Here is a 15,595-nt window from a genome sequence, read left to right on the forward strand (position 1 = left end):
ATCATCAGTACGCTGATGATACCCAGCTCTACCTCTCGTTTTCCACCAAATCCAGGTGAGGGAGTGGCTGTACTGAACCAGTGCCTGGCCGAGGTAATGGGCTGGATGAGGGCCAATAAACTGAAGCTCAATCCAGACAAGACGGAGGTCCTGTTGGTTGGTGGATCGGGCTTCGGAGAGGGTGAATTGAACTTAGTCCTGAATGGGGTTCACTCCCTCTTAGGGACAAGGTCCGCAGCCTGGGAGTGCTCCTCGACCCAGAGCTTTCATTGGAAGCTCAGGTGACAGCAGTGGCGAGGAGCGCTTTCCTTCAGCTTTGGCTGATCCATCAGCTGCGCCCCTACCTGGAGTACGACTGGCTGGCAACAGTGACACATGAGCTGGTGACTTCCCGCCTTGACTTCTGTAATGCGCTCTATGTGGGGCTACCCTTGAAGACAGTCCGGATACTTCAATTGGTTCAAAACAGAGCTGCCAGGCTGCTGACTGGGCGTTATGTTCACATGACTCCAGTCCTCCGTCAGCTTCACTGGCTTCCCATTGAAGTCCGGGCCCAATTCAAGGTGTTGGTGATGACCTATAAGCCCTAAACGGCTTGGGTCCTGTTACCTGAAGGAGCGCTTACATCCATATACGCCCACCCACCCCTTGAGATCTGCGGGAGAGGCCCTTCTCCGGGAACCCTCCGTGAAAGAAATTAGGAAGGTAGGTACTTGGAGGAGGGCTTTCTCTGCGGTGGCGCCCAATCTATGGAATGCGCTCCCCAGAGAGGTCTGCTTGGCGCCGTTGTTATTTGTTTTTTGGCGCCAGGCGAAGACCTTTTTATTTAAACGTCATTTTAATTGTTAATATTATTTGCTTAATTTATCTGGACAGGGCGACTTATTTTATATTGTTAATTTGTTGTATGTATTATATTTTAATTTTATGTTGTGAGCCGCCCCGAGGCTTTGGCGAATGGGGCGGCATAGAAATGTTTTAATTAATAAATAAATAAATAAAATAAACTCTTTGTGACCCCATGGACAACATTCCTCCAGGTTCTCCTGTCCTCCACAATCCCCCGGAGTACACCCAACTCCACACCCACCTCTCCAGTGATCCCATCCAGCCACCTCAACCTCTGCCGTCCACTTCTCCTTCTGCCTTCAATCATTCCCAGCATCAGAGTCTTTTCCAATGAGTCCTTCCTTCTCATTAGGTGGCCAAAGTATTTGAGCTTCAGCTTCAGTACCTGACCTTCTAAAGAGCAGTCAGGGTTGATTTCCTTGTCTAGGCATTTACCCACATATATTTTGGGCTAGGAACAATAGAAGGCAAAAGAAGAAGGGGACGGCAGAGGATGAGGCGGCTGGATGGGGTCACTGAAGCAGTTGGTGTGAGCTTAAGTGGACTCTGAAGGATGGTGGAGGACAGGAAGGCCTGGAGGAATGTTGTCCATGGGATCGCGATGGGTCGGACACGACTTCGCGACTAACAACAACAACAACATTTTGGGCCTGCAACTCCTACCTGTTGCACTGGCTTCCAATGGCACTAAGATCAAGGACTCCAATTATTAGAGAGCTTTTCACTCTTCCCAACTATCTGTCCCTCCTGCAGATGCACAATCTGCTCTGAGTCTTGAGAGAACATGTTACACGTAGAGAAGCACAACTCTCCTCATTTCTCTAATTGCATTTAAATGCACAAGCACTCCCTCTGTTCTCAGGAAGGACCTGGGCTAGCAATTCACTGCACAGAATTTTCCTTGTTCTGCTCTAAGTCTATTTCTGATTGGCTTTAGTCAAGCTCACAGCGTCCAAGCAATAAGTACACTAATACAGGAAGTCACATTTCATAAACATCTGCAAGAATGATCTACAATTTAGCCCCATCCCAGCCCCCAGCCCCACCCGAGATCTCCAGGTCCTGGATAAAGTGTAATCTCCCCAACTCTGCCACTGGTTGGGTCCTGGCTGTGCTGTACCCCATCTCTTCCTCTTCTTGGGCATAAAGGAAAATGTTTGATGATGCTTGCCTCAGATTTCCTCACCACAGCTATGTGAAGACAGGAGAACTTGCAACATGATGCTATCACATCATGCATTCCCTTTTCTGATACAGCTGGAGGAAGAAAAGGACTGCAGTTCCAAACTAATTGCCAACTGAACAAGGGTTTGTCTGAGTGTGAACAAACATCTATATTTGTAGAAAGTGCTTATTTAGCACTCAGGTCTGATTCTTACTAGTAGCATAAACAACAGGGCTTGTAAATATGTTGTGTTAGAAAACAGTCATTACTCTCCAGTGCTAACCTGTTATTCTATATAGGTCATTCTGTCCTTGGGTGGGGACAGACTCTCTTTGCTCTGTTTGCTTTATGACAAGCTGAAGACTGGAATCAGCTTGTGGAAGCTTGGCTTTGGGTACCAAGGCAGGGGACAGTCTGGCTTGCCAACTGGTTTTAATGCCCTTTGTGTCTGCGCCTTGTCTGTGAAATAACACTTCCATTGTTGTTGCTGCAGTTGGTGGTGGTGTTTTTCCTTTCTGACGATCATCTCCACTATGGAGAGCTTCACAGGTTGGACATATGCCTTCACTTGCACCCAAAGCCTTCACTGGCAGATGCGTGAGGGCCAGGGTTTGGGGATTTTATTATTGTCTTCAAAGAGAGGAAAAAGTCATCCTTTAGAATGGGGTTGAGACAATTTGTGGCTCTCCAGATTTTTCAGTCTACAGCTACCAATTAAAAATCATTAACACAAGTCAGCAGTTCATACACAACAAAGCTTTGTGTATGCATACACACACACACACACACACACTTAGAATGCCCTGTTTTGCAGGAATAAGATTCCCCTTTTTACTAGTCTGACTCACTGGATTCAATTAATTAAGACTAAATAAGGTGTTTTTCACATCCTCCTATGTCCACCAAAGTTCTATCAATGTAAATGTATGCATAAGAACTCAATTATTGACAGGATTGCAGCTATAGGGTTCAAACATACAGTACATTCTTCAGAATCTGAAACCCTGCATAAACATTATTTTAGTTAAGAACTGCAGCAATCCAAATAGGATCTGGAAATCAAAGTACTAAGCAGGAAATGCAGTTGTGAAGCAGAAGAGTTTTTCCTATAAACTGGAAGAACAGTACTTTGGAAGTGGTTAAATTATTATTGACTCAGACCCTTTAGCATATTTTACCCTGGAACTATTCTGCCAAAGTACATGTTTCTCTTAATTGAATAAATTTTCTGTGGTTAGAAATCACGTGTAAACAACAACACATGAGTCTGAAGAAAGTGACTACGTCAGCCTGTACCACTACCAGAACAGTGTAAGCTATGCACAGAATGACACACAAGCACAGAGCAACCAAGGGCAATAACTAGGCACTAACTAATCTATTTCAAAGACTGGCCCCGTAAGGCATAGAACTAGCAAAGAGCTGTTGAGACCCAGGTGTATATTATATCTACTGTGCCAGTGAATAGTGCCAGTCAGCACCAACAGATGAGGCATGGGATGTAGAAAACATAAGAGTAGATGTGGAAGGGGAAGGATGAGAGGGAAATCATGAGCCAGACTCAGAGAACATTTAAATCAATAACTTAACAGGGACCAGCCAGAAGTCCCAACCAGACCAGCCATGGTCCCTGTAACCAGATTTCTTCTGTCTGGTATTCTCCAGATGTTTTGGATTTCAACTCCAAATGACTCCAGCCAACATGGCAAATACTCAGAAAGTCTGGGCTGAAGAAGACTGCTGAAAACTGTACCTAAGAGCATACAGAGTCAGGGTACATCCATTCACTTCCACAATAGCCCCTCACTGAGGGAAGAAAATTACCCTAAGTGATGAGTGCAACGGGAAAAACTAGAGCCCTTCTCTCTGTGGAAAGTATGTGACCATTGAGTGGGAAGATCTGGTTCTAGTATGTGGAAACACACCTCGTGTTTCTTTTGGAGCACAACAGAAGAAAACAAAATACACACAAATCAGTTGGGTATGATGAGAGGACCAGGATGGTAAGATAAAACAAATCAGGTGGATTTGCTTAGGAATGCAGATAGAGCAAAATTCTTGCACATCCCTAGCAGAGTGTACAAGTGCTCCTGTGTAAGGTGAAATTCCCACATTCATCCAATAGCATCTCCTCTGAGAGGCTCTTAGCAAGGATTGGTTGGCAAGACCCAAAAGGAAGGAGAACTATACCTATTTACAGTAGGTGTACTGAACGCAGTGGCCCTTGGAATGATTCTATATCACACGTCTCTTAATATATGCTTCTTCTGGGATCATTCCCCTAAATTTGCTTAAGCAGTTTGGGAAAGTTAAGCTCAGATTCTTTTTATTCATCCTTCCAATACAAGTAATGGTATCTGTGAAATTCCCCTAGAGTTTGTTTGCTGTTTGTTTCAGGAAGTGTCCCTACTGAAAACTTCAGCCTACCATTAATCACAAGGCAAGACTGACCTTTAAAAGGCCATCATTCCTAATCCCCCCATGACAACATGAATTGGTTACCTGAGTTTTTGCTCCAGTGCTGTACAGAAGTGCAGTACGACCCATGGCTGCTGCACTCGGTATGCAAAAGAAAAATGAAGGGATCACATTGCTGAGGCCATGAGCCAAGAACTCCTAGAAAGGTTTAAAAAACTCATAAGCACACAGGAAGAGTTCAGCAAAAAGTCCATCTAATACAGCACCCTGTATCCTACAGTGGCCCACCGGTTGCCTTCAAGAAGCCTACCAGCAGGACTCGTAGGCCACAGCCCTCTAGATTGTTGCCTCCCAACAGCTGGTATTAATTGGCATATTGTCTCTGAGCAGAGAGATGTAATACAGACATCATGGCTAACAACCACTGGTAGATCTGTTCTCCATTAATTTGTCAAATAGCTTGTTAAGGCCATCCTGTAGTCATCACCATGTCTTGTGTATGTCACCATACAAAACCATACATTGTGTAAAGTTGTTTCCTAAATAAATAGTCACTCAGTTTCATCTAGTGATCCCAAGTCGTGGCTTTGTGGACAAAGAAGGATGCTGCTCCCTATGCCTTCTATCCATAATAATATGCGTAATTTACCAATTGTTCTCTTCCAAGGACTGGCCTTAAAAACATAGATTAGTATTTCTTGCTAGTCTAAAGTCTCTACTGGTTTATCATAGTGTAAGCGTAATCATATAGCTTTTTTTAAAGTGATGAACACTGATGGGTTTGCTTTTTGTTTGCTTTTAAAAACATTGTTCGCTTTTGAAAGCATTTTAAAAATGATGGCTTAGTTCTCTCTCCATCCAGTGCTGGAAATCATAGGTGTGTGATTTGTTTTGTTAGAACAGCAAATAACTATTTGCCCTGTAACAAGGCCATCCTCTGAGCAATTGGATGGTGACGTGACAGTAGCAGGAGAGCGGGACTTCCCTGAGTATATTGTTAATAATATAAATGATTTGTTTTACCATTGAGAAAGCTAGACTGAAAAGGAATGATAAACTATAACTACAACAAACAACAATGAGGTGCTTAAAAATGGACAGTGAAAAATCCCTTGTTTCAAATTCCACCTCAGAAAAACAAGAAATACAACCAAATTTGGTCTTAGTTAAGCCACTTTTTTTATTTCAGCTCCTCTCTTGGCGGTTGGTGATGATGGTGGTTGGTATTGATATTGTAAGACCTCTATTACAATAATACAACTGGTCTACTTGACTAGATTACTGTAACAATTATTGAAGTTTTCTCTCTCAGGTTAAGACCAAATCCCCTAGGATGCATTGGGCACGCACTGCAGTAGCCTCCTTTTGGGCGTCCAAGTCCAGCCATTAACATGAGACTATCTCAGCGGCTTCCAAGGGGTACAATTGGTCATACAGTAGATGCACAAGTGGCAAGGGGGCACTAGACTCGGAAGCTTCTATTTGAGTGGCACAGTGGTAATCATTGCACTAGCGCTTGTAGGTACCTTGAAATGCCTAGCATAGATCAGAATGATGTTCTGAGAAAAAAATACATTTTTAGTCTCTGGACCAGTATTCTTAATATCTAGAGGTCTCCATGCAATTCAACTCAGGTATTCTCAATTATTCTTAATCGCTTTTGGAGGAGTCCACCTACCTCTATTAACTACCTGGAATCCACTAAGAAATGCATTACACTAAGAAATACCTAGAGTATATTCAGCAATGTGTGGGTATCAGCAAAAACATAAACAATAATGACAAAAGACCTCTTACCTGGTTATCATCCACAGAATAGTTGAACCTTTTAGCAGAGGCCTGTGCGAGGGCTAGTGATGCTACATAACCAACTAATGCCACTCCAAATGCTTCTGTAATGACTTCAGGGAGGATATTCATAGGGGGAGGCCTTGGTGGAGGTATACTGCAAAAGTAAAGACTATCCTATTAGGTGGAGAATGTTATGCATTAGAATCAAAAAGCACATGTGCCAGCAGTGACAAATGGTTTGCATACTTAGAAAAATACTGCCAGTACAACGGTTGCAAACATGAAAGCCACGGGGTAACCATCTTAACTAAAACAGAAGGACACGTTTTCAGTTACATTGCTTATAATAATCACAAGTAGCAGAGCGACAAGGTCCAAGAAATGAGTGTGGTCATCAGTTGAGTGAACTCTGGGAGGCACACCCAAGTTTGCTGCCATATAATGACCATGTCATGATTGCCATATCATGGGTTAATAAGGCATTATTTTGCCAGGATAACCCATCCCTGTGCCACCCCTTCCTTCCTCCCTTCTCAGCAGGCCGTTAAAAGCAAGAACATCTTTAACAGACAATTCTGTGGCTGCTAGACAGCAGCTATATGACCATAGGATTTTTTGGATTCCTAGAGAAAAGGTTGGAAAATCACTCTGTCCCTTCCCTGGGGATTCACACACAGAGCCCCTTCCCTGCCTCATAGCTGTAAAGAGCTGTAACAGCTATTCTTCTGAGATGTAAGTATAACTTCACAGAAGGGCTTTTGGGGTATTCTAGGAGCAGGAAAGAAATGGGATCAGCACTGTCAAGATATGACATATCCTGGCTGGTCTCATTGCCTCTACAGCATCACACTCAAATCTCTGAAATCAACCATCTAACTGCTTTGCAGAAAAGAAAGCATATGAATGCAACTTTCATCTCTACCTGTCCTGCATAGCCTGTCTATAATCCTCTGATTTCAGCAGGATGCAGGTCTCCCCCTAGGACTGTGCCCCAAACTACCTACAGTTTCCTACTTCATTGAAACCAAAGTGCTACAGTTACCAAGTACGAAACAAGCCAGGATCTTAAACCACAGTTCCTACATGACATAAGATTCTGGCTTGTTCTAAAATGTGCAATTACAGTTTCTTGTTTTGACTTCCCCTGTAATTTGGCTTAAACTTTGGGGGAGGATTTGGAACTATCTGTCATGCTGGCATCATTATTTTGTTCATCCACTCTCAAAATCTTCTACAACTTTGGTTTGTATGGCCCAGCCTCATGGCAATAGAAAGAAAAAGATGGCTTGTCGGTCCACTTGAGCTCTGCACTGCTAAACTGCAGAGAAGGCCTCTCTTCCATTATTTATGCAGAATTCATAGACTTGCAACTTAGCATGAAAAGGTGGCATGAGGACAACTTCATTCAAAGTGGCTGAAGGAAAAACTTCCAGCTTATCACAGAGGCAACTGTGCAATATTAAATCTGTGAATGGAAGTGCTACCATTAATTAACTGTAGGCACTGAAATTAAGTGCAGGCACTGTTCTGAAGGAATTTCCTGATTTTATAGCCACAAAACCACAATCTGTTCCCCCTTTTCAATTTTAAGCTCAGTTTAAGCTGGATAATATTTAAGCAGTATTTGCATTCTTCGGTACCACAATGTCTGCCAAATATCAAAAATGTTCTGCCTCATCTGCTGTTACTTAATGAAGATGCACTGATAAAGTGAAACAATAGCAACTCATACTAGAAGTCTTTGCCTATGTCTTCTCTCTAATGTCCATATATTCTCTGCCAACCATCTCCTTAGCAGATAGATAAAACCTTGAACATGTGAAGAGAGAGAAGGATCATTACTGCAAACCTGGACCACCACATATAGATAATTCCTTTCTGAAAAGAGTTTATACATATATAAACTACAGCTCTGCAGGGTTCCCAATCAGCTGGGGAGAACCCATATTTAAAGAACTTGAATCCCTAACCCTAGTCAGGGTTAGGTTCTGTCTACCAAGGAACTTTTGAATAAAGTTCTTTTAGAATAATTACCATCAGAACTAGGGAGGCATCACTGCACGAATCACATTTGTTGCATTAGACCACACCTCATGCAGTCAGTCCATGTCTTTCAGACAGTCTCCCTGCAGCTCAGAGGAGCAGCGCTACCATTTTTAACCTTGCCCCTCCTAGCAATCTTGATACAGCTGTCAGAGCTGCTTCCCTGTTACTGAAAGCTGGGCTCATGCTAAGAACAATGGGGAAACTGCGAGTTTGATGAGGATCACTGTGGAGTGGAGTGGCATTAACCACTCACCCCAGCAATTTCTTCTCCTGATCTTAGCAGCTATGCAGGTCCGCATGTGCCCCCAACCCACCATCTGGCATTGCATGCAATTCACATGGCCCATCCTTACAACAATGCACTCATTCCTGCGTTTTCTCTATGCTCCTCTCTTTACAATCTCTCCTAAGGTCTATCAGCAACCTGGAGTAATGTAGGGCTAAGAGAATGATCTGGCCATCTACAATTTAAATACTATCTCAGCCAATAATTAATTTGGAAGCTAGTGGTGGGGGAGAAATGCATGTTGCTTGCATTTTCTGCAAGCTGACAAAATTTACTCTACACAAACCAAACTACTTTTCCAAATTTTGCAGTACCATTCTCTGATCAAAAGATGCATATCAACACTGTATATTGGGAGAATATGTATACAAAAGTGTGCTTATTATTGCACATATCATACAAAACTTTGTGCTTTCTACATGTTTCAGACTATGACTCGCAGGATGTCTGACCACTGACCATTCTGGTTGATGGGAGCTGAAGTATTTCTTAAATAAAAATTTCCCCAACATATCTTTTGTAAATTTTGTTTTTCTATTTATAAGCCACCACTAAAGAGTCAGACAGACTATCTAGCAAACCTTTTGGAGACTTTCAAAAGTAGCTTGTAATACAACGATGTCATCTTAAAATCTTTTGAACAATTATGCTTCAGCCTTTCAGTGAAAATGAGAACTAATCCTGACAGAAGGACTATGTTATTTGTCTTTTACTTTCCATATATGCTGCATTTACCAAGTTATGCTTTGGAAAATACATTCTTATTTTCAATAAAATAAAATAATTATCATCATTACCATCATCTTCACCACTCCTAGTTACAACAGTAAAAGTGGAAGAACTAATGCCATATTACAATTTTCTGACATGAAATTTAAGTAAAACTACTGCAATGAAGATGTATATGCTATATATTCCTATATGGGATAAATGTAGCATTTTGCTTTATTTCACTATTTTCCCTTTTTTCTTTGCTTTGGTTTTGGCTTTGATTTCAAAGTACACCATAAAAATAAACAAAGCAGAAATAAAAGTGGGCAGCATGCAATGCTACCTGTATACCTGTGAAATCTACCATGGCACAATGGGAAGTTAATGCTTCCTAAGGCAACCAGAAATGAGCCCGAGCTCTTACTTCTGGAACAGAACAGGCCTGTGGAGCACACAGGAGAGAGTTCTGCTGACCACTCCTATTTTGGACGTAAGCATTTAAGCCTATTTCTGGGGTGGCTGTAGGAAACAGTAGTTTCCTGTTGTACTGCCAGTTGGTCCTCCAAGAAACATCATCAGTGGAAGCTCACAGGTAGCCTTAAATACTGCCCATTGTGTCTTTTATGCTGGCTACAATATATTGCTGTGTTATCCTTCTCCATTTCTTCTTGTAGGATAAATTATCATTTTGGCTGTTGGTGGGGCAGCCTGAAAGTACGTGTTGATTAATTAATTAATTAAGAATATTTATATGCCGTCCTGTCGTGAAGGCCTCAGGACTGCTTACATAAATAAGCCGGTAAATATCATTTAGCGATCTCTCCTCCCTATTAGCAGGTTTGCAATGTAATGAAGAACAAAAACATAGATTCTCTTAATGCTGAATACACACATTTTAGGCCCATCTGCCTTGCATATAGTCCATGAAGAGCATGCATATAATCTTTCTAACCCAATAGCAGAGAGTAATCCTATAAAGGTGCCATATACATGGCCCTACAGTTCTATGCTATTTATAGGAGAAAAATGTCCTTCAGCTAATACAACCTACATCTTTTCAGACATCATTTGGCTTCTCATTTTTATTGTATAAAATAAATCTACATTCATATTCCCTGGAGCAACATTATTTATCCAGTTCTCCTCTCTGATGCTTGCTTCAATATAAGTTCCCTATTCAGCAAGACAAAATTTGCTTGGCTTTTCAATTTTTTTTCCTGAGATGTTCTTAATCAGCTATTGTAAAGCAGAGTGCGCAATGCATGATCGATGATGACGATGATGATGATGATGATGATGAATTTTCAAATTCCCCCTTCTACTGCTTAGGGTCAGGATACATTAACAACAACTACAGGAATATATAAAACATTCTAAAGGGGTGTGTGTGTGTGTGTGTGCACGAGCATATCAACAACATGCTACCCTTTTGGAATATGTCCCACGACTTCCAGGCCATAGCTGTGCTCCATGTCAGCAGAATAACAGGCAGCAGAGGTAGCAATGATCTACGGATCAAGGAATGACAAACAATAAACAACCTGGAAGATGGTAATAAATAAAAACAATTCAGACCTACCTTGTTTCATTGCACTTCACTTTATTGAACTTCACAGAGATTGCATTTGTTTACAAATTGAAGGTTTCTGGCAACCCTGCATCAAGCAAGTCTATTGGTGCCATTTTTCCAACAGCATCTTCTCACGTCCTGTCTCTGTGCCACATTTTGGTAATTCTTGCAATATTTCAAACTTTTAGATTTAGAATAATACATAAACTTGGTTGGTAAAGAAGCAACAGGGTGGGAGAGGACTGACTCCAATTTTGAAAGTTCTACTATGGGTAAAATCACACACTGCAGAGAAATTTTCATGAAAGGAAGAGTCAATTATGTGGCACACTTCCTTGTTGCCTTATTTTAAGAAATTGCCACAACCACCCCAGCCTTCAGCAACCACCACCCTGACCAGTCACCAGCCACCAACATTGAGGCAAGTCCCTCCACCAGCCAAAAGATGATGACCCGCTGAAGGCTCAGAGGCATTTATTAGCAATAAAGTATTTTAATTAAGGTCTGTACATTGTTTTTAGGCACATGTAATGGACTACAACATAGTGTAAACATAACTTTTACATGCACTTTTGGAAACAAAAAGATTTATGTGACTTGCTTTATGGTGATATTTTCTTATTGTGGTGGTCTGGAACTAGACTTGCAATATCACAGAGGTATGACTTTATTCTTGTTTAGGTACTATGAAACTTCTGGGTGGAAGTATTTAACTCTAATGAATGGGGTCTTATTCACTCTGAACTTCCAATGGAAGCACTTTGAGTGCCACCAAGTCTAGTTGTGTGAGACTGATTTCAGTTGGTGAATCCTGTAGATGTGGTCTAAATGCTTGGAGATGCTTGGAGACTAAATGCTCTTATTATTTATTCATAAGAATATAAACATAAGCTATTTTCCCAAGAATATTAAAATAGTTTATCTTAAGCTGGAAGATGTGAGCTGCGTATTTGAAGCATTTTCAACCAACATTTTCTGTTCAAGGTGAGCAACTTTGGGGGTAGTTGGAGGCCATTTTTGTGCCCCCAGCACTTCTCCCATGCAGTACAGTCCTGCTGCCATTGCAGTCACCCCACAGAATCCCATGGGGCAACACCTGCAGTGGCAAAAAATAATGAATGCTTTGGCACTAATATTCCATTTCAAACCACCAACATTACATATCAAATTCAGTGGTGTAGAGCTCTGATATAGCTTGTTCTCAAGCTAAATTCAACATGCTTACTGCTCTATAGTATCAACGAAGTTGGCAGGGGCCAATAAGGCCATCAGGTCCAACCCCTTGTTAAGTGCAAGACCCCATTCTTAATATAAGGCTGTGTCTAGCTGCATCCTTAATGCCTCCAGTGTGGAAGAGCCCACAGCCTCCCTAGCTATTGGCTCCATTGTTGTGCTGTTCTAATGATCAGGAAGGGCTTTTTCCCCTGATATTCAGCTGGATTCTGACTTCCTGTTTATTCCTTGTCCTGTAACACCAAACTGATCAAGAAGAGATTCTGGCCCTCCTCTCTGTGACACCTTTTCAAGTATTTTTAGAGTGCTGTCATATCTCCTTTCATTCATTTCTTCAGACAGCTTAGCATGCCCAATTCTTTCCATTTCTTCTTGTAGGGCCTTGTTTCCAGTGACCTGATACTACTTGTTGCCCTGCTCTGAACCTTTTCTGCTTCTAAGCTTCAGAACTGAAGCCAACTCATTGCCATTTTCCTTTCTGAAGTATTTATTTAATACTGTTTATATGTCAACATTTTCTGAGGAACAGTGCACTTCTGTTTACCAAAACTGTTCACACCATTATCATGATGGTAAAACCATATTGTTACTAAGGCAAAGATTTGCTCTGCACTAAATAGCTGGCAAGCACCACCAGCTCCAGAATATTAACAAGTACAAGACAGTACCTAATTTTACACTTACCAAAACCAAATCGATGGGAATAACTACTTTAATCTTCTTTTTAAATTTTTCATTTAGTTCTTTAACCACTACGAGAATCACAATGCTGAGTACAGAGAGGAGTAGTGCTTCCAACTGAATGGATTTGATGTTTTCAAAGATATAGGCATAAATCTACAGTGGAAAGAAAAACAGAACATCATCCATAAACAAAAAAATGCTTAATCCGAGTGATTAAAGAAATACATCTTCAATTTAGGAAATGATTCCTGAATACAGTCGGTTAGATCCAGACATGCCCTTCCTCAGTGGAAGTGTACCTTCCATCTTCAGAAGTGACTCTAAGCCAATGGAGGATCCTGCTAAAGTGGGGGATGATTTTTCTCAATTCCCCCTAAAGCACCCAGTTCAGTCCCAGACAATATCCCTACATTTTGCAGAAGCTTTTCAGTGGATATGTGGAGCTGTACAGAAAAGGAACCAACAGAAAAACTTGCTCCCACCTTCTAGTCCTTCTTTCTGCAGAACATCATGTAAGCAAAACGTATTGGAATTATAGACCCAAGCCAAAATATGTATGATGCAACATACAACATATGCAAGTTATAGGGTTAGCAACTGACCAGAATTTTTAAAGAAGCTCTCAGTTACTTTTGTAATTTTAACAGCAGAAAGATGCCAATAAAGTTTTTCATGGCCTGGATAGACGTTATTTGCTATATGATATTTTCCATGTGTGTATGCCTTCAGAACCAACTGCTGTTGAAGACACAGGAGCAAGGGACAATACATTTTTTCCTTCTTATTCTTACTCTTATTACTCTCTTATACTTATTTTTATTTTCAGAATTCATCTGCAATATATAGGCAAGCATGATATTTTCCATGTATATATTAACAGGCAAAAGCTAAAGTGTATACGTGGATGCCATTCATAATGACACTATGCATGTGCTTTTTCATACTTAGGAACCGATTCACTAAGCATCAGAGGTGATTGCATTAAATTTCACACATCATGCATAGCCACTTCCTTCCATCTAATAAAAACCAATCTGTGTGTGTACCCACAAAATCACAGAAATGACAAAGATAATAAAATGTAGGGTCTTTTTTCTGAAAAGTTTAAAATATGGGCAGGAGGATATAGAAACACAGCCCTCCTTCATGAGAGCAGAAACTGGTGCTCTTCTATATTCAGGAATCACCATATTTGCAATGAAATCAGAACATATATAGGCAGTTTTCTAGTAGAGAATGGGAAAAGAAGGTGTTGAATACATAAAGTGCCTTTAAATAAAATCTTACAGAGTGATCTTCTGTTCCCACAGTCAGTCACACTGCCAGAGCTAAGGTCAACATAACCTAGTCTAAATTATTTTGCATGGGGGCATTTGTCATTATAATAGGGTGACATCTTCACGCTTGGTCTAACCTCAGGAGAAAAAAACAGATTTTTGTAGATGACTCAGACATTTGGATGGGTGGGCAATGAAACCACAACCTCAACCCACATGTTGTCCTTATATAATCAAACAATGAAAATGTTATATTAGCTGGCTTGGGACTCAGCAGCTAGAATGTCATGGCTGCCCAGAAATGTGTGCTACAGGGAGCATGAGGCTTTGGCTCTCTGCCCTACCAGGAGCTGTGACTGACTAGGACAAAAGACAGGAACGTAGAATGTCATGTCAGAATGTCAGCAAATCGACCAAAGGGTCGATCCAAAGAGCAAACAAAAAAGAAGAGTTGGCATAAGTCCCACTATCGATGAGCTAAAGATGACATACTTGCCTGTTTTGTTTCAAACATGTGGTTTTCATTGAGCATGCATCATATGTGCCAACCCAGTTTGAAACCCTTATGTTTTTAAGGGTCTATGAAGACATCCAGAAATGGGGAGGTGGGGTTAATAATAATGGTTAATGTGGAAAATAGCAAACAGTAATTTTGTGGATTACCATCATCCATTTTGCAGCTGTTTGCTATTCTAGAATATCATCACCCATTTCACAGTTGATGACTATTCATTCTGCCACAACAATCCGTGTGGGGTGTATGCTACTTATCTAACACTTTGTAGGATCAACAGGATCAGAACAGTAGTTGCAGCAAACTTGAGTTAACTGATACTTTTTGTATGAGGTCCTTTCTATCTCACTGCCTGTTTGAATGCTATCATAATGGAAGGTGGCAAGTTTGCCATCAGGACAGAGTCTGAGGAGGCCTCCTGCTTTGTACTTTAGCTTTCATGGGATTTCTTAGTTTTATTTTGGTGACATAAAGCAGTAGATACATATTTCATTATGCACAATATTGGGATGGCCAATATTGAGATTTTAGTTGGAAAGAAATGATATAAGAAGTCATCTACTGGAAAATGCAGTTCAGTTTGGATGGCTCTAAAAGGAGACTAAACAAATTCATGTAGGAGAATGCTAACAATGGCTCTTGGTTCCAAGATATGCTATCTCTGTCATCAGCAACTGCATTTTCTGGGAACATGGGCAGAAAGGTGTTGCATTTATGTACTACTTGTGGAATTTACATGAGCAACTGGTTGGCCACTGTATGAACAGAATGCTGAACTAGAAGGATCTTCTGTCTGATCAAGCATGGCTCTTGCATTCTTAAGGCTATGGAATTCACTCCACAAGATGTAATGATGGGCACCAATTTGGATGGCTTTAAAATGGGATTGGACAAATTTATGGAGAAGAAGACTAGCTGTGGTTACTAGTCCTGATGTGTATATGTTATCTCCATTATCAAAGGCAGCATGCCTATGTTCCCCAGTTGCTGGGGAACATGACAGGAGGGCATTGTTGCACTCGGGTCCTGCACTTGGGTTCCTATGAACAGC

At 41.1% G+C, this 15,595-nt stretch overlaps 1 protein-coding gene across 3 annotated transcripts in view; it reads right to left on the reverse strand.

Annotated features, from left to right (window-relative positions):
- The window catches only part of SLC26A7 (solute carrier family 26 member 7), a 157,942-nt gene that overhangs the window by 39,523 nt on the left and 102,824 nt on the right, over positions 1–15,595 (reverse strand). For all 3 annotated transcript variants that reach the window (XM_044423758.1, XM_044423759.1, XM_044423760.1), the window contains 4 exons: positions 12,754–12,906; positions 10,692–10,774; positions 6,230–6,377; positions 4,517–4,630 (listed from right to left, as the gene is read on the reverse strand). In XM_044423758.1, coding sequence (XP_044279693.1) covers positions 4,517–4,630; positions 6,230–6,377; positions 10,692–10,774; positions 12,754–12,906 — 498 coding nt within the window. The remainder of the gene's footprint in view (positions 1–4,516; positions 4,631–6,229; positions 6,378–10,691; positions 10,775–12,753; positions 12,907–15,595) is intronic.

The sequence above is a fragment of the Varanus komodoensis genome, unplaced genomic scaffold (assembly GCF_004798865.1).
Source record: "Varanus komodoensis strain SLA01 unplaced genomic scaffold, ASM479886v1 scaffold14_1, whole genome shotgun sequence".
In the NCBI taxonomy this organism is placed as follows: Eukaryota; Metazoa; Chordata; class Lepidosauria; order Squamata; family Varanidae; genus Varanus; species Varanus komodoensis.